The sequence below is a fragment of the Trichosurus vulpecula genome, chromosome 7 (assembly GCF_011100635.1).
Source record: "Trichosurus vulpecula isolate mTriVul1 chromosome 7, mTriVul1.pri, whole genome shotgun sequence".
NCBI classification, from domain to species: domain Eukaryota; kingdom Metazoa; phylum Chordata; class Mammalia; order Diprotodontia; family Phalangeridae; genus Trichosurus; species Trichosurus vulpecula.
This window is the reverse complement of record NC_050579.1, coordinates 266,249,996-266,266,525: the sequence shown is the minus strand read 5'-3', so window position 1 is coordinate 266,266,525 and position 16,530 is coordinate 266,249,996. Positions and strand designations below refer to the sequence as shown.

The 16,530-nt window shown below is 41.5% G+C and overlaps 1 protein-coding gene across 2 annotated transcripts; it reads right to left on the bottom strand.

The window, feature by feature from the left end:
- Window positions 1-13,910: 13,910 nt before the first annotated feature.
- Window positions 13,911-15,123, bottom strand: RPP21 (ribonuclease P/MRP subunit p21). Of its 2 annotated transcripts, none has more exons than XM_036767190.1 (5): window positions 15,025-15,123; window positions 14,835-14,935; window positions 14,656-14,738; window positions 14,270-14,395; window positions 13,911-14,111 (listed from the first exon to the last, which is right to left on the bottom strand). In XM_036767190.1, the coding sequence occupies exons 1-5, from the start codon at window positions 15,079-15,081 to the stop codon at window positions 14,014-14,016; spliced, it is 465 nt and encodes a 154-aa protein (XP_036623085.1). In that variant the 5' UTR covers window positions 15,082-15,123; the 3' UTR covers window positions 13,911-14,013. The 2 variants fall into 2 exon arrangements, with proteins under 2 accessions (XP_036623085.1, XP_036623086.1); XM_036767191.1 differs by having other exon boundaries at window positions 14,006-14,111; window positions 14,274-14,395.
- Between the last annotated feature and the right edge of the window lie 1,407 nt (window positions 15,124-16,530).

Sequence of the window (16,530 nt, the reverse complement as noted above, 5' to 3'; positions counted from 1 at the left end):
TGGTTATAGGATTGGCAGCATCATGGGAGTGAGAACAACATGATTGGTTACCTTAAGGAAAGGGGGCTAACTCATGTGAGGCCAATGACCACCCCTCTCTGTCTTAGAGAAATACTTCACTGATTTATGGAACCCATCCATATCCTGAGGTCATTCATAGTAAATCAGAAATAGCAGACTGTCTGGCTCCTAAAAGGATATAAGAGTATTTTTAATTGGGCAAGGATGGGCAGTATATTTTGAGAAAATGTACCGGGACTCATATATACAAAAATATTTATAGTGGCTCTTTTTGTGATAGCTAAGAATTGGAAATCAAAAGAATGCCCATCAATTGGGGAATGGCTGAACAAGCTGTGGTATATGAAGGTAATGGAATACTATTGTGCTATAAGAAATGGGGATGATACGGACTTCATAACAACCTGGAAAAACCTACACGACATAATGCTGAGTAAGCAGAGCAGAGCCAGGAGAACATTATACACAACCACAGATATATGGATTCTGTGATGACTAACCCTGACAGACTTCACTCTTCTCAGCAACACAAGGTGCAAGGACAACTCCAAAGGACTCATGATGGAGAATGCTATCAACATCCAGAGAAAGAACTATGAAGTACGAATGCAGATTGAGGCACACTTCATGCTAGCCTTCCCTCCCCCCCCTTTTTTTTTCTTTTTCTCTCTTTTGTTTTTGTTTTTGGGTTGGGTTTTTTTTTTTCGGTCCTGTTTCTTCTTTTGCATGATTCATTTCATTGATCATGGTTCTTCTCCATAACTTGACTAGTGTGTAAATTAATTCAATGCGAAGTTATACGTGGAAGCTATATGGGATTCCATGCCGTCTTGGGGAGGGAAGGGGGGAGGGAGAGAAGAAAACCTGGAACTCAAAATTATGTAGAACCGAATGTTGTAAACTAAAAATAAAAAAAATTTAAAAAAAAAGAAAATGTAGCAGGGTCAGTCTGTAGGCTTTCGAAAATAACACAGAAGTGTCAAAGAGTTTTTCAGGGGCTGAAGTTATGAGGGACAAGTTTCTTTGCATAAAGTGATTTGCAGGTGGTGCTGAGATAACAATTCCCTTTGAATTCTAGTGTTTTATGAGAACATTGAACTTTTTTAAACTTAGAGTTTTCTGCAGCTAAAACCGATGGATAGAAAAACTAAACTTTCGCAGCAAACTTGAGAGAGGAAGACAATTTTTTAACTCTTGTGCGTCTTCATTCATAGACAAAGGGCTTAGGTTGTTCTATGAAACAGTGTAAAGTTACAGAATAGAATCAATTACAGAGTGAAGTAAAATATAAACTACACAATCAATATTTGTTGGGGTTTTTTCATAAAGAAGACTAGTGAAAAGTATTAGTACTGACTTTATACTGTTATGCTGTTTTTACGTCCTTCAAAATCTACTGGTTACTGACCATCTCTCTAGCTAGTTTAATATCTTGGTCAATGTAACACTCCCATATTTTATATCTAATATTAGGATGAATCCATTGGGATAAAGAGAACCTACAGGCAGAGCCTGCCCCACAGGAACCTGTGATGGGAGTCCCTTTCATGCTCCAGAAACCAGAACTTGAATGGTCCCTCCTCCCATTTACACAAAACTTATCAATTCAAATTGCTCTCACTGCCATGTACACCAAACACAGAAGAGGAAGCAGGGATATGAGTACTGCAAGTTCTCAACCCAAGTTCAAATATAAAAAGTTAAATAACCTAGGATCCATCTTTCTCACAGTTGCTCAGCCCATTCTTCACTCATGGTCTCCACTTCTAAGTTCTTATGCCTAAGGGATAGTACTTGCATTAGAAAAAAAGAATTTAATCCCTACCCTCTGCTCCTTAGATTGGAAGGTGAAGCCAAGAATTCCAAAACCTTCATTCAAAGAGGAAGCTCAGTGAAAACATCCTCATTTCCAACTTGGAGGCCCTGCTTTGGGACTTCTGCCCTCAGTCTTTAGTTCGTTTCTTTTATGTATCGTCTTCTTACATTACATTGTAAACTTCCTGAAGTCAGGAGCTGTCTCTTTTTCCATTTGTATAACCCCATTGCTTATTCCTGGCACATAATGGGTGTTTAATAAATGTCTACTGACTATTGACTGAATAACACAATACTCAATACCCACAAAAAGTAGCAACAGGACCAGCCCAGACCTTCACCACAGAAGTGCCATAGAGCCTAGCTCTGACATCAGAACCGAAGTCAGGAAGTTGGAAGAATAAGTAAACCAAAAAAGAAGAAGAAGAAGAAGAAGAAGAAGAAGATGAAGAAGAAGAAGAAGAAGAAGAAGAAGAAGAAGAAGAAGAAGAAGAAGAAGAAGAATCTCACCATAAAACCCTATTATGACATCTGCCAAGTCATTCATCCATACTAAATAAAACAGGAGTTCAGCTATCCCTTAGTCTCTTACAGAAAGAGAAAATATTATATCAATTTGCCAAATGTATGTAGGTCTGTCATTTCATTTTGATTCGTGGCTGAGACTTATCATCCTATACTGGCCAAGAGTAAAAAGGTAAGTCAGTTAAAACCTTTTAATTTAAAAAAAATCCCTTAATCATCAAATTCAGAAGAAGGAACAAATTTCCAATTCAAATTCTCATGCACATTTTCCCCACCTTTATCAATCCAGCCATTAAAACATAATACTTTCCCCAAATTAAATAAACCCAGATACTTGTAGTACATTCATATTTAACAGTAGACATACATACTTAATGTTGAACTATAAAGCCAGAGGGTTTTTAAAATTCTTTATCTGTGTTAATCTTACATGACTTGTAAAATGAATCTACATACTATTAAAAAGACTCCCTCTCATCTTTAGGTTCTTTATGGTGATATCTTTTATCTTACATGAAATATCAGAAGTCAATAGTGGGTACCAAACTTAGAAAGTCTTGAAAAGATCTCCATCATGTCTCAGATACATATCTCCGAAGGAAAGCTGACCACTTTACTTTTTGGTCTTATTAACATCTGCACATCTCAGCAAAGAGTCACAGTCACCAATATTTATCCCTTCTTTGTCTAACCAGATGAATTCTCATCTGATGAGATCTGGGGATCCACACTATTCTTTCTTGAAGCACCGGAAGGTGCTTCCTTCAGAGGATCCAGCTTGCCGATCTACAGGTAATCAGTCTTCTCTTCCTCCTCCCAGGAATCTGCTGGAGGTTGGAGTTTCCCTATGCCTTTTTCTTATTTGTTTCCTTGTTTGTTCCACACATCTTTCAGTCTTTTAAGAAATACTTCATTGCCCTTGATAACCTGAGGAATATGTTACTTTATCCCTTTCGCTTCTTCAAGCAGAGAGACCAATCTGCATAGTTGGTGAGAGCAGGAGAGAAAAAAGATCTGGGTTCTTCTGACTTTCAGTTTTGAGAGAAAAGATATACAATCTTAACCTCTCTTCTGTTGACTGAAGGGAGAGAAAGACTTTGGGAAGAAACCAATATGTAGAACTTCAATTATATTCCCATTTCCAGCTTAAAACTACACCAGGGACTGGAAACTTTGGAGAATTTCCCCTCGGATGATATCTGGGACTCTCTCTCTCTTGGTTGAGCTGTGTTACCTCACTCCCAAAGGGCAAGCTCCTTCATTCTGTATTTACTGTCATGTATACTTTCTCTGACTTTTGTTATACTATCAACTTGGATAAATGGGTTTATTTGTTATTTGCTGCTATGTGTGTTTATTGTAGAACTGGCATGTGGTGGGAAAGGAGATCAAGCCTCGGATACTGGGCTCAGGGCACTCCTTCCCCCTTAAAAACCAGCTTTCAAGCTGCAGCCTGAATCTAAAAATTACATCCCCTATAGTAATAATATTTAAGGGAGCAGAGGGATATAATTCTAGCTCAGTACCCCTCTCTTTGAAGAGAAGAGTTGTCTATCCTCCTGCTTCCCCTCCTGGCAAGAGTTAAAGTCCCCCTTGGAGAAGAGTTGGAGAAGGAGATGCTAGGGATGTATGTTCTTGCCTCCCAGTGAATTATGCCCAGACATACATACTCTACATGAGCAAAATACTCACATGGCCCCTATATGTCGTACTACCTTTGTAGTTATTTTACCTCCCTCTGCCTCAGTGTCCTCCTCTGTATGCAGAACTGGAGGTATCACCTCTTACATGTGGGCCCTCAGGAAAAAAAAAAAACTAAGCCAGTTTTGAGGCATTCTATGAGTCAACATTCACTCAAAATTATTGCTTATAAGCTCCTGCTGATGTGGTTGTTACCAGTCAGGCAGAAGATATATTTGCTCAAATCAAAATACAATTACTCAGACATCATAGTTACACAAGGAAAGATTCCTCCCATGAGTGTACAGGGTAATTTTCCCCACAGGTTATCATCCAGTCATTTAAGCAATTTGTATTTATTAGGATCTACTATGTGCCAAGAATTGTGCTAAGTGCTGGGAATATAGAGACAAAAACCATTACTGGCTCTCAAGGAGCTTATGATCTAATGAGTGAGAAAACATGCAAACATCTTTGTACAGACAAGATATATACAGTATTGTGGAAAATATTATACTATTTTATATCATTTTTGTAATTTCAATAAGACTCAGGGCCTGAACTACTTAACCAGAAGAAAAGCCTGATCCTAACAGTCTCTTTGTTCTCTGAGTAAGCTCAGAGATATCTCTACCTTATGTCAACAAATCCAGATGGAGCATTCCTTGCTCTGTCCATGGCCATTAAGAGTGAAAACCTTTGTTATACCAGAAGCGAGTGAGACATGCCACAGAGTATAAGTTTTGAATGGAGAAGTTTATTAGCCAGCGGTCATTCGGGGAAAATTCCCAAAGCAAATGACCACGTTTAAAGGGAGAGGGTAGTTTATATAGACAACACAGCATTCAGTGCTTAATTATCTCTTGAAGTTTACATATGTTACTTTGCAGACTCAACAAGCCTGTGTTATTTCACTTTTTATGACCATGATACGTTAGAGGAACCTCCTGAATAGATTGTAAATACAACATATCAGATAGCTGACAAAGTGTCAATTGGAATTACAACCCAGGATCCCTGTGTCCAGTTTGCCATACATCCCACAACATGACTCATGAGATAAGAGCTAGGAACAGTCACATAATTCAAAAGAATATCTGGGGCTGAGGCTTTCATCCTTCAAGGCCATAGGCAGACTGAGGGATGCTCCAGCTGGCTTTGTTGAGACGAGAGATAGAGTTGTCTCTCAGCCCACTCAGTTAGACGAAGGAAGATCATTAGGCTTTCCTGGTAATTAGCTTACATTCCTTGGAAATGTCTTAGGGGCCCAGGACACTCGCCAAACGGCAGGACCTCAGTCTGTTTTTGTCTTATGCAGACTGGGATTTGCAGTTAGGGGCTGGGGGCAGGGTTTTTCTAGCAATAGCTGGCTACTCAGGTATCACACCTTGACCCCAGACACTATCTTGAATTATGTGACTTTTCCTTATCTTAATATTTTATGGGCATATACTATGTTGTGGAATGTTAATGGCAAATTAAACACAGAGATCCTGGGGTTGTAATTCCAATTGACACTCTGTCAACTATCTAATTTGTTGTATTTACAATCTATTTCATTAAGGAAAATCCTCTTCTTGTATAATTAAACACAGAGATCCTGGGGTTGTAATTCCAATTGACACTCTGTCAACTATCTAATTTGTTGTATTTACAATCTATTTCATTAAGGAAAATCCTCTTCTTGTATCATGGTTAAACATACATGGGGGTCATAAAAATGAGGTCATACAGGCTTGCTAGCTCTGCTAAAATAACGTATATAAGTTTTCTCATTCCTTTGTTCAGGCAGCCAGAGTTTATACTCTGACTCCTTGTACGTACAAGTAAGCTAGCTCCGCTATGCTTTAAGGGAAAATAATAAACAACATGGATTTTTCTATCACCTAGCTCTGTTGTTTCCTTCAACCAAATTTTCAGGTTTAACAGTATAAATAGGGGGCAGAAGCAGAGGAAGGATACTAAAGTTAAGGGGCTGAGGATGACTTGTTGCAAAAGGAGAGACTTTAGCTGAGACTTGAATGAATTGGTGGAAAAAGAGATAAGGAAGGAGATCATTCAGGGGACGAGGGACAAGCAATGCTGGAAAGGTAGGAAGGGGCCAGATATGTTCAATGCTTCTGTTGATGTCTTTGAGAAAGGACGGTGAAGGGATGCTGGACTCCTTCCCAGGTAAAAATTCACTGTTTCTGACAAGTCTCTGCCAGGGGAATAAGGGAAAAGTCATTGGCAAAAGCAATAACCTCATACCACTCATATGGGGCAAGGGCTTGCCTGCAAGGTGTAAGAAGGCTGGAAATGTAGGGAGGGGCCACCTTATGGAAGATTTCAAAAGTCAGATAATTTTGTATTTGGTGTTGAAAAGAATAGGGAGCAACTGGAGTTTCTAAAATAAGGGGGGAGGATATGTCACAAGTACATTTTCAGAAAATCAGTAAGACTGCTGAGTGGAAAGTGGATTGGAATCAGGAGAGACTGGAAGCAAGGAGACTTAACTAGTAGACTATTGGAAAAGTGTCCAATATTCTTATTATTGTAGAGATTCTTCTGTCAACAAACCCTAAGGCTCCCGGACTCCAGACTCTAACCCTAACCCTAACCCTAAACCCTAAATGCTTCCCACCTCCTGCCTCTAACCCTAACCCTAACCCTAAGGCTTCCGTCTCCCACCTCTAATCCTAACCCTAACCCTAACCCTAAATATGCACCTCTCAACTCTAACCCTAGCCCTGAACACTAAATGCCTCCCACCTCCCGACTCCCGACTCTAACCCTAACCCTAACCATCATCTTCTAGGCTTCAGATCAAGGCCTTTTGTTAGGGTGTTGGTTCCCATATGCTGAAGTACAAAGGCCAGGAAAACCTCTCTCTGATGAGCGAGCATTGTCTAATAGTTCTTTGGCTTTGCATTACCATTCCTAGCTAAAGGCAGACATCGCAAAGCCAGAAAGAATGCCAGGGCTAACCTAAGAGGATAACTATCAATTGGGGAATGACATCAATTGATGAATATAATAGAGTACTAATTGGCTGTAAGAAATGAAGAAAAGGTATGGATTCAGAGAAACTTGGTAGGACTCGTAGGATCTGTTGCAAAGTGAAGTAAGTTGAGCTAGTAGAACAATTTATATGATGACTACAACCCTATAAAGAAAAGAAGCTTTAAAAAGAGAACTCTGACCAAAGCAGTGACCAAACAGAACTCCAGAGGATTGACAATGAAGCCTGTTACCCGTCACCTGAGAGAGGGGCGATGGCCAGAGGTGCGAAATTTGGAACCTGGTCAATGTGTGGATTTCTTTTGCTTGGTGATGCTTATTTGTTATAAGTAAGAGTTCATTTATTTATTTATAATTGTTTTGGGGTGTGTCTGTGTGTGTGTGCGTGTGTACGTGTGTGTGAATTAGAAGAGGAGAGCTGCTCACAGTGATGCCTCCTCCCCACCAAAAAAAGGAGAAAAAGAAAGAGGTGAATAAAGTATTTAAAAGAAGGCACAGAAGTGAACAAAAGGAGGTTCAAAGGGAGACACAGCCAAGCAGGTCAACTTTGAAATTAACTTGTTCAATTAATATATATTTTTTAAAAGGAAACAAATGATGTAGGGGAGATTTGTGGTTTCTTATGCAATTCACAGCTACTGAAGATCCTGCTAAGAAAGTTTTTGCTACTGTAAAATGGTTCAATGTTGCAAATGGTTACAATTTTATCAATGGAAAGGACATTAAATAAGATGCATCCTAAAGAGTACTAGGCCTTTCCATCTGACTGGCAACTGAAGCCTCCTATATATGTTGTCTCTCCCATTAGAATGTGAGATTCTTTTGCTTTTTTATAATTAATACTATTTTATTTTTTTCCAATTACATGTAAAGATAGTTTTCAACATTCATTTTTGTAAAATTTTGAGTTCCAAATTTTTCTTCTTTTCTCCTCTCCCTTTCCCCTCCCCAAAACAGCAGGCAATCTGATATAGGTTATATGTGCACAATCATGTTAAAAATATGATCGCTTTTTAAAAAATAAATTGGAATCAGGAAAGACTTGTTTTATTCAGCTTTGCAGATTTTTTTGTTTGTTCGTTTTATAAATTGAAGATTCGTGGCATCCGTGTCTTGAGCAAGTCTATTGACACCATCTTCCCAACAGCATGTGCTCGTATCTTGGAAATCCTTGTAATATTTAAAACTTTTCCATTGTTATTATATCTATTATGGTGATCTCTGATCAGTGATCTTTGATGTGATTATCATAATTGTTTTGGGGTGCCACAAACCTTACCCACATAAGAAGGTGAACTTAGTCAATAAACGATGCGTGTGTTCTGGCTGCCCCACTGACTGTTCCCCCATCTTTCTCCCTCTCCTTGAACCTCCCTAGTCCATGAGGCGAAGCAATATTGAAGAATATTACATAAACTTAGCTGATAAAGCAGCAGCAGGGTTTGAGAGGACTGACTCCAATTCTGAAAGAAGTTCTACTGTGGGTAAAATGCTATCAAACAGCATAGCGTCAGGTGCTACAGAGAAATCTTTTGTAAAAGAGACAGTCAATGTAGAAAATTTCATTGTTGTCTTATTTTAAGAAATCGCCACCCTAACCTTCAGGAACCACCCATCTGATCAGTCAGCAGCCATCATTGAGGCAAGACCCTCCGTCAGCAAAAAGATTATGAATGTTGAAGGCTCAGATAATGGTTAGCATTTTTTAGCAATCAATTATTTTTAAATTAAGGTATGTACAGGGGTGTTTTATTTTTATTACACTACTGCATACTTAATAGACTACAGTATAGTATAAATATATCTTTTATATGCACTGGGAAACCAAAATATTTGTGTGACTCACTTTATTGTGGTGGTCTGGAACCAAACCCACATTGCCAAGGTATGCCTATGGTTCCAAATTGTTTTCTAGAACAGCTAGACCATTTCACAGTTCTACTAACAGCTCATTAATATACTTTTTTCCATAGCCACTCCAACATTTCTCATTTTCCTTTTTTGTCACCTTTGCCAATCTGATGGGCACAAGTTGTTTTAATGGGCATTTTTCCTAATTATTAATGATTTAGACAATTTTTTTCACATAGCTATTGGTAGCTTGGACTTCTTTATTTGCAAACTACTTGATTATATCCTTCGTTCACTTATCAATTGGGGAAGACTCTCTTATTTTTATAAATCTCAAGCAATTCCTTATATATCTTAGAATAGTGATTTTTATCAGAGAAACTTGCTGCAAAGTTTTTTTCCTTTTGCCTGCTTCTCTTCTAATTTTAGCTATATTAGTTTTGTTTGCACAAAACTTTTTTTTTTAAATTTAATGGAATCCAAATTATTCATTTTGCCTTCTCTTTATCTCACTTAGTCATGAGACCTATCCACAGATCTGACAGGTAATTTCTTCCTTGATCCTCTGTTTATGTTTAGTTCATGTATTTGACAGGGTACGGGCCCTGGGGACTCCCCCCCCCAACTTTCCCTGAACTTTCTCACATAGGCAAGTCTCTGGCCTTTGCGCATGGGCCCATCCCAGTCAGCTGGCCTTTCACTGTGGCCCCAAGTCCAAACATCCAATTCTGTTACCTCTAATCTAGCCCAGCCCTTCATTGTCTGTTACCTTTTGATCACCCCTAGCCACTTCCCACCCTTAATTCTTTCTAGACCCCTTCTCACAGTCACCCCAGACTCTTCCATCCAGATCTTCCCACTCCTTGATCACTGTATATGAGGTCCATCTTGCTTCCATTAAAGTGTTCAGACTCTTTTAAGAGTCTGGCGAATAGCCCAGATTCTTAAAATCTCACCCACCCCAACCAGTGTTCTAATAAATCTAGTATTTGTCTGAAAGAAGGTTTGGGTCAGATTCATTTGAGGCAGGACCTGAATAGCGATTGATGCCCTTGAATTTCGGGGTCCCTAGCACCCCTAGACCTTAACATACCCATTTGAAGCTTCTCTTGGTATATGGTGCAAGGTGTTGGTCTGTACTTAGTTTCTATTGAAATACTTTCCCGTTTTCCCTACAGTTTTTGTCAAGTAGTGAATTCTCGTTCTAATAGCTGGGATCTTTATGATGAGGTTAAAGAAAAATGATGATGGTAGGGAACCATATGTTTTTAGGGGTGCTTGAGACCCCAAACACCGACACACCGAGTCCTGCAAAAGAATTCGACTCAACCCTTCTCAGCCATGGAAAACGACAAAGTTTCACCATAATGGATTGTCTTAAGAAATCTTACCATTTGTTGACGCTTGTTTTCACAAGTGGGCCAGATTCAATCTCAGCTAGCTTGAATCTGAGCACCTTCATGGAGGCAAGATGAAACTTATATACTGAAAGATTGTGGGAGGAATTGAGAGGTGGTCGCGTAGTCAGGGGTGACTAGAAGAGGGGTTTAGGGAGGGTCTTGAGGAGGAGTCTAAGGAGGATCTTGATGGGACTGGGGTGACTAGAGGTCTCCAGGAAACAAGAGAATGGGATTTTCATAGGATTAAGAGTGGGATGCAGCTGGGCTAGGCCAGGTAGAAATTTGGACCAAGTGATAAGGAAAGGCTTATGGCCTCTGTGGAAGCCAGATCTAGTGGGAAGATTCAAGGAGAGTTCAAGGGGGTACCCAGAGACTGTACCCTCATCATTCCCCCCTCAAACAAATGGGACCCAAATTCTTTTGGGGTCCAAGAGGGTTCCCACAGTCTAAACCCCAACATTTAGGTCTACTAAACACTAGGCTACGATCAATGTTCCTGTTTCTTGATTGGTACCAAATTCTTTTGATGACTACTATTTTGACATCTGCTTTTGCTAGACCTTTTTTTATTTTCCCATTAATACCTTTGAGATTCTCAACCTTTTGTTCTTTCCTCAGATGAATTTTGTTACTATTTTTTCTATCTCTATAAAGTAATCCTTTGAATTTGATTGGTATAGAACTGAATAAATTTGTAAATTAACTTAGGTAATATTGTCTTATATTACTTCATCTACCCATGAACAATTAATGTCTGATTATTTCTGTAGCGGGCCAGCTCTGAGAAAGTCCATTCTGGGATACAATACAGGCCAGGTTTTCCCTGAAGCCTGTTCTTGCCCTTCAGCTGATAACTCAGCACTTGGGCTCTCCAAACCCCCTCTGGGCACACGTGTGCTCTCTCCAAAACTTCCACGGCACACATGTGCTAAATACCACCTGTGGGCTATTAACACAATATTGTTTACAGCAAAAGGGGAATAAAGCACAAGGAAGTCATGCTATATAACAAATGTCTCGCACATGAATTTGTTGATCTGCTTGCCTAAAAATGTATATAAGGCCTTTTCTTCAGCTTAATAAATGGAGCTGTCCTATACTCTCCCACCTGCCTCTTATAGTCTTTTCACTCTCTGGTGGCCTGGCCCCATGGCCTGCTGGCGGCATATTTAGATCTGTCTTTATTTTGTGTCAAGTGTTTTGTAATCATGTTCATATAATTTCTGTGGATGTTCTGGCAGATAGACTCCCAAGATTTCATGATTTCTGTAGTTATTTTAATTGAAATTTCTCTATCTTTTCCTGTGATTTTTTTTTGGTGCCAAAAAGAAACGTTAATTATTTTTGTGGGTTTATTTTATATCCTGCAACTTTGCTAAAGTTGTTCTTTATTTCGCTTAGTTTTCAGTTGACTCTCTAGGGTTTTCTAAGACTTCATTCTTTTTTACATTAAACTTTATTTTTTCAATTAGCATGACTACTTTTTCTTCCTCCCAACACCCCCAAACAAACCCTTAAAACCAAACAAACCCTTAAAACAATGCATCAATAATCAGGGTGGGACTTTTTACTGTTTTCTCTTTTAGAATGCTAAAGAAATCAAGTGCCTTTGATTAAGTCTTCCTAGGTGCAAAGCCCCAGGCCCACACCCTTTTGCTAACTAAGTATAAAGCCCCAGGCTGGTCAATGAAATATACTCTGCCCAGGGCAGAACAATGGTCCGGGCCCTAGTCACCTCATCTCCCTACCCAAGGCAGGTTTTACTCCATATGGATCCTTAGCCATTTCTGGCTAGTGGGCATCCTCCTTAAACCAAAGCCGTCCTCCCTACTCAGGCATCTCCTTTACCTGGGCATCTTACCTTAATGGGTGTCTCCCTTAAATTGGTACCTCCCTTGGGGGGCCTTCCCCCTCTCTTAGGGGGCTGCTACCCCACCCCTTCCTTTAAGCTGGGTCATATGGGCACCCCCTTGAATCTTCTCACTAGATCTGGCCTTTGCCTGAGGCCATAAGTCTTCCATTACCGCTAGGCCCAAATCTCTACCTAGCTTAGCTCTCCACTGTCCAGCTACTTCCCACTCTCAATCCTATCAAAATATCTATGACCAAATCTGTTACCCTCAAACTAGCCTAGCCCTACATAGTCCTGCATAGTTACCTCCAGATTGCCTCCTTGGCAACTTCCCACCCTTAATTCCCTTCTTGGAGTTGGACCTCACCTCACCTCAGTCCCATCCTCAGACTCCTCCTCAAGACTCTCCCTAAACCCCTCCTCCCATCACCCCTAGATCCCTCCCATCATCCTTCTGTATATAAGCTCCATCTTGCCTTCATGAAGGCCCTCAGATTCATCTAGCTTAGACTGAATGTGGCCAGCCTGACAGACAAGTGTCACAAATGGTGAGTTTCTTAAGACTCTACCCAATATCGTAGATTTTTAATAAACTTTGTTTTTCTCTTTGGCTGGAAGAAGGCTTGAGCTGAATTCATCCAAGAAGGACTTGGCATGTCTGTGGAAAGCCAGCTATATTTTTTAGGCCTCTGCAAGGCAGGGTCAACTGAGAATGGGTCTATGCACGGCAAGGCCAGTTTTAGGATAAGAAGACTTGGGGAAAAAAAACCTGCCTTCGTAGCCGATTACCCACATGGGAGATGACAGAAATGTTTCAGTCTGGTTATCTATACATGAGAGAAGTGTTTCAATTTGGTTAGCCTTGAGGAAAAATAGTGTCTCACTCCCTGGAACAAGGAGATAAAAAACTTAACCAATGCTTTATTGTACTCTCCTTTGAAGTCTGGGTGACTCAGCAATTAACCTGTATAAAATACTGTCAGTAACTCCATTAAAATCAGTCTATAGCCTGACTATATAACTTGCTTAGCCCCATGTCTTTGCCTTTTTGCGTCAATTACTTCATCATATATTCATGCCACTGCTGGCACACATTGGTATGTTAAGAGTCCCCTAAATCCTTGACCTCATCACTTGGTGTATTATTAAGCACAATAAATGCCTTTACTTGATTTGGAGACAGCCTGAGTGAATTCTTTTCAGACAACCTTGCACCCCAATATTGTGGGGTACCACTGAACCTCATCAATTTCATTTCTGTAAAATGCAGGGTTTGGATGAAAGGATTTCCAAGGTCTCTACATTCTACATTCAGTTTCTACAAGCTTTTGTGAAAAAACCTCTATTGTAGCAGGAACTGTGAATTTATCTCTCATTACTAGGTTTAACACATTACAGTCTTTATCCAGGTTATTTCCTTGGCAGAATGTCTTTCCAACCATTCAAGCTTCTTCCCTCCATTCCAAACTGGCTTGAATTAGCGTTTACCCAGCTGACCTTCATGATGTATCCCCTACTTAATGACACTTTAACTCATGTCCTGGTTTCTACCTCCCAAAACTTTCAGAGTTGGTTTGTGGAATATGATTTTTCATTGGTAGATAATGCTTTACAGCCACCCTTATTTCATTTGTCTGTACCCCACAGCTTGTAGACAGTATTTGAAACTGGTTTCTCTGACTCCAATATTTCAATTCCAGTATTCTTTCCACTACATTACAGGTTGTGTCAAAGAAAAGAGATCGTCTACACACTAGAGACACAAGTAAAACAAGGCAGGACAAAATTTTATTTGAATACTTTACTGAATACTTAATCTGAATGACAGCTGGTATTTCCTAGGCCTTTGCAGAAGATAACCCTCCCCAGTCATTGTATTTTGAGGTCCTGATGGTGCAATTTTTCCCCAGATGGCTGGGCTGAGACTGGATGGCTTGTGTGTGCTACAGACCTAGTCAATTTGAGATCTGGAGACAGAAGCAGAAAAAGATTGATCCACAACAGTGTCCCTTCCCATCCACCTAGACTCTACCTCCATCCCCCAATCCCATTTTGTATCTCCCCCTAATGAATTCACCCCATTATTTATTCCACCTTGCAATTAGAAATTTTTTCTTTTCCTTACCCGCCTGGTTCTGCAGCTGGGCCTCAGGCCGGTCCCCCCAGAGCTGGTGCCTGGGGTCATTGAGAAATCTGCGGCTTCGATGGCATGTTAGACAAGTCTGTACCGTCCAGCGCTGGCCTAGGCGACCTTGGAGGGGTTGGGAAGGAGGGAGGGCCAGGGTGTGTAGAAGACTGTCTGCCCTCCCCTCCTCCCACTGGTCCCTTAAGTTTCTAGTAAGTCTAGTTACAGACGCGGACCCCAACCCAGTTTTCCCAGGTGAAGCTATACCAGTAAAGAAGAGAAAGGCCAGAGATAGGAGATAACGGACTGAACGCGGTCCTGCCCATCACCACTCCCACTGCATCCCACCGGCGGTGGGGGGGGGGGGGGGGGGAGGGAACACTCACGCCGCTGCCGCTGGGTGCAGGTCAGCCCGGGGATGAGGAGGGAGGAGCAGCTGCGGCACAGGGTCCTCTTCACCGAGGGGTCCCTTAGGGGGCGAGGCCCGACAGCGACGTCACCCTCGGGCCTCCTCCCGGTCCCCCCTCCCCCGCCCCTCATCTCCCCCCGCCCCGCGCAGCCTCACTGTCGCAGGACGAGGCGCTTCCCGATGCTTCTTTCCGTGTAGCAGTAAAACCTCGCCAGTGCCTGGTTCTCAGGGTTCTGCGCTAAGACGCAGTGGGCCGCCTGGCGAGGGAGGAAGCGGCGCTGGTCTTTCCTCGGACCCGCGCCAACCGCCCTGCCCCGTTTCCCCCTCCTCTCCGTCGCGCCCTCACCTGGTACAGGAAGCTGAGTCTCTGAAAGGCCTCCTTGTCCTTCACCTGCCCCGCCATCGCCTCTGCAGCTCTCACACCCCGGCCTCCAGGAACGCCGCCCCGCCCCTTCGCGGAAGTACTGCGCGCGCGGCGCCTGCTGGGAGTTGTAGTCTACCCGGCCATCACTTCCATAAGCTTGTGCTTTCAAAAAGGCCCCTCCCTTTTCCTTCCCCCAGAAATTCCGCCTTTCTGGGGCATATTCCCACCCAGTCCCAGCCTCCTACGGGCTTGACTGGCTATATCATGTCGCTTATTGCGCAATCTTGCGCGACTCGTTTAAAGCCGCTTTGCCTCCGTTTTTCATTTATCCTACCCCACACCCCATTTCTACGGCGATTAGGAATTCGGGCGTCAGGGACCCCTTTTGCTTTCTTCATGGGCCTCACTAACTCCACCCAACTCCTGTCAAATGTCGATATACTGAAAGGGAGTAACTAGTGTTGGAAAGGTAACATTCAGAACTTAGAGATCACAACCCAACCATCCTACAGCTAAAGAAACTAAGGGCCAAAATGAATTGCCTAAAATCACAGCTAACAGGGCCAGACCTCAAATTCCGATCCTTAGACTCCAGCTGCAGCGCTTTTCGCTACAGCGGCTGCCTCTTAGGCTGGTATAACCCCTTCTGTTTCTTCAAGGTTACAGGGCAGAAGTATTTCACGCCTTTCAAGTCTTAAGTGCTACCTATTATTATGAAAATAGGCTTTCCTTTTGACTTAAAAGGGTGGAAATTCATATCCCAAGATGCCCTCACAACGAAGCAAGTAGTAGTGTTAGGGATTAAAAAAAAAAACCCAAAACATTCCAGACTTTTTCTCATCACTCTTTGAGATACCTTGTAGAACCCGAAGGCTCACCACACTCAATCTAATGTAGGATACATGTACTGGCTGTGACCTTAATACCACTTAAAGTGGATGAGCCTAACGATGAATTATTGAAATCACAGGTCTGGCCAAAAAGGGAACTGGTGTAGCTTTGGAAGCAGACCTGAATTCCCATGCTACCGGTCACTGTGACCTGGAGCATCTCTCTAAACCTTCACGAACCTGTTTCCTCATCTGTAAAGTGAGAGAGACAGGGTTGCACCAGACAGCCCCTAAGATGATGGTTCCTCTCAGCTTCAATTCTGTGATCATATGTGTTAATAACTTAACTGAACTTAGATATTTAACCTTCCTCTGCTTCATTCCCCACAAAAAAAGATTCTATTAGCTTTACACTAGCTCGATATTAACATATTTAAGGGTTAATATTAATATACTCCTCATAACTTTACTAGCCCAGTAATAGCCAACATAAAGAATTAAAGCAGGCTAGGATACTATGGTAAAACCTTTTTTGGGGGGTTGGGGGTACAGGGAGCCAGGACAAATCTTATTTACTTGATAAGCTTGTGACGGTGATGCCTGTCTGTATGCGAAGTCTTAGTTACCAACAATCAAAGACGATTTGGTTTTGGACTGT

Coding starts and splice junctions, on each gene's coding strand:
- RPP21 (XM_036767190.1), bottom strand. CDS start 15,081: ATGGCGGGGCAGGTGAAGGACAAGGAGGCCTTTCAGAGACTCAGCTTC. Junction 14,396..14,655: donor CTGCACCCAGCGGCAGCGGC/GTGAGTGTTCCC, acceptor AACCCCTCCAAG/GTCGCCTAGGCCAGCGCTGG. Junction 14,112..14,269: donor CCAGCTGCAGAACCAGGCGG/GTAAGGAAAAGA, acceptor TTCTGTCTCCAG/ATCTCAAATTGACTAGGTCT.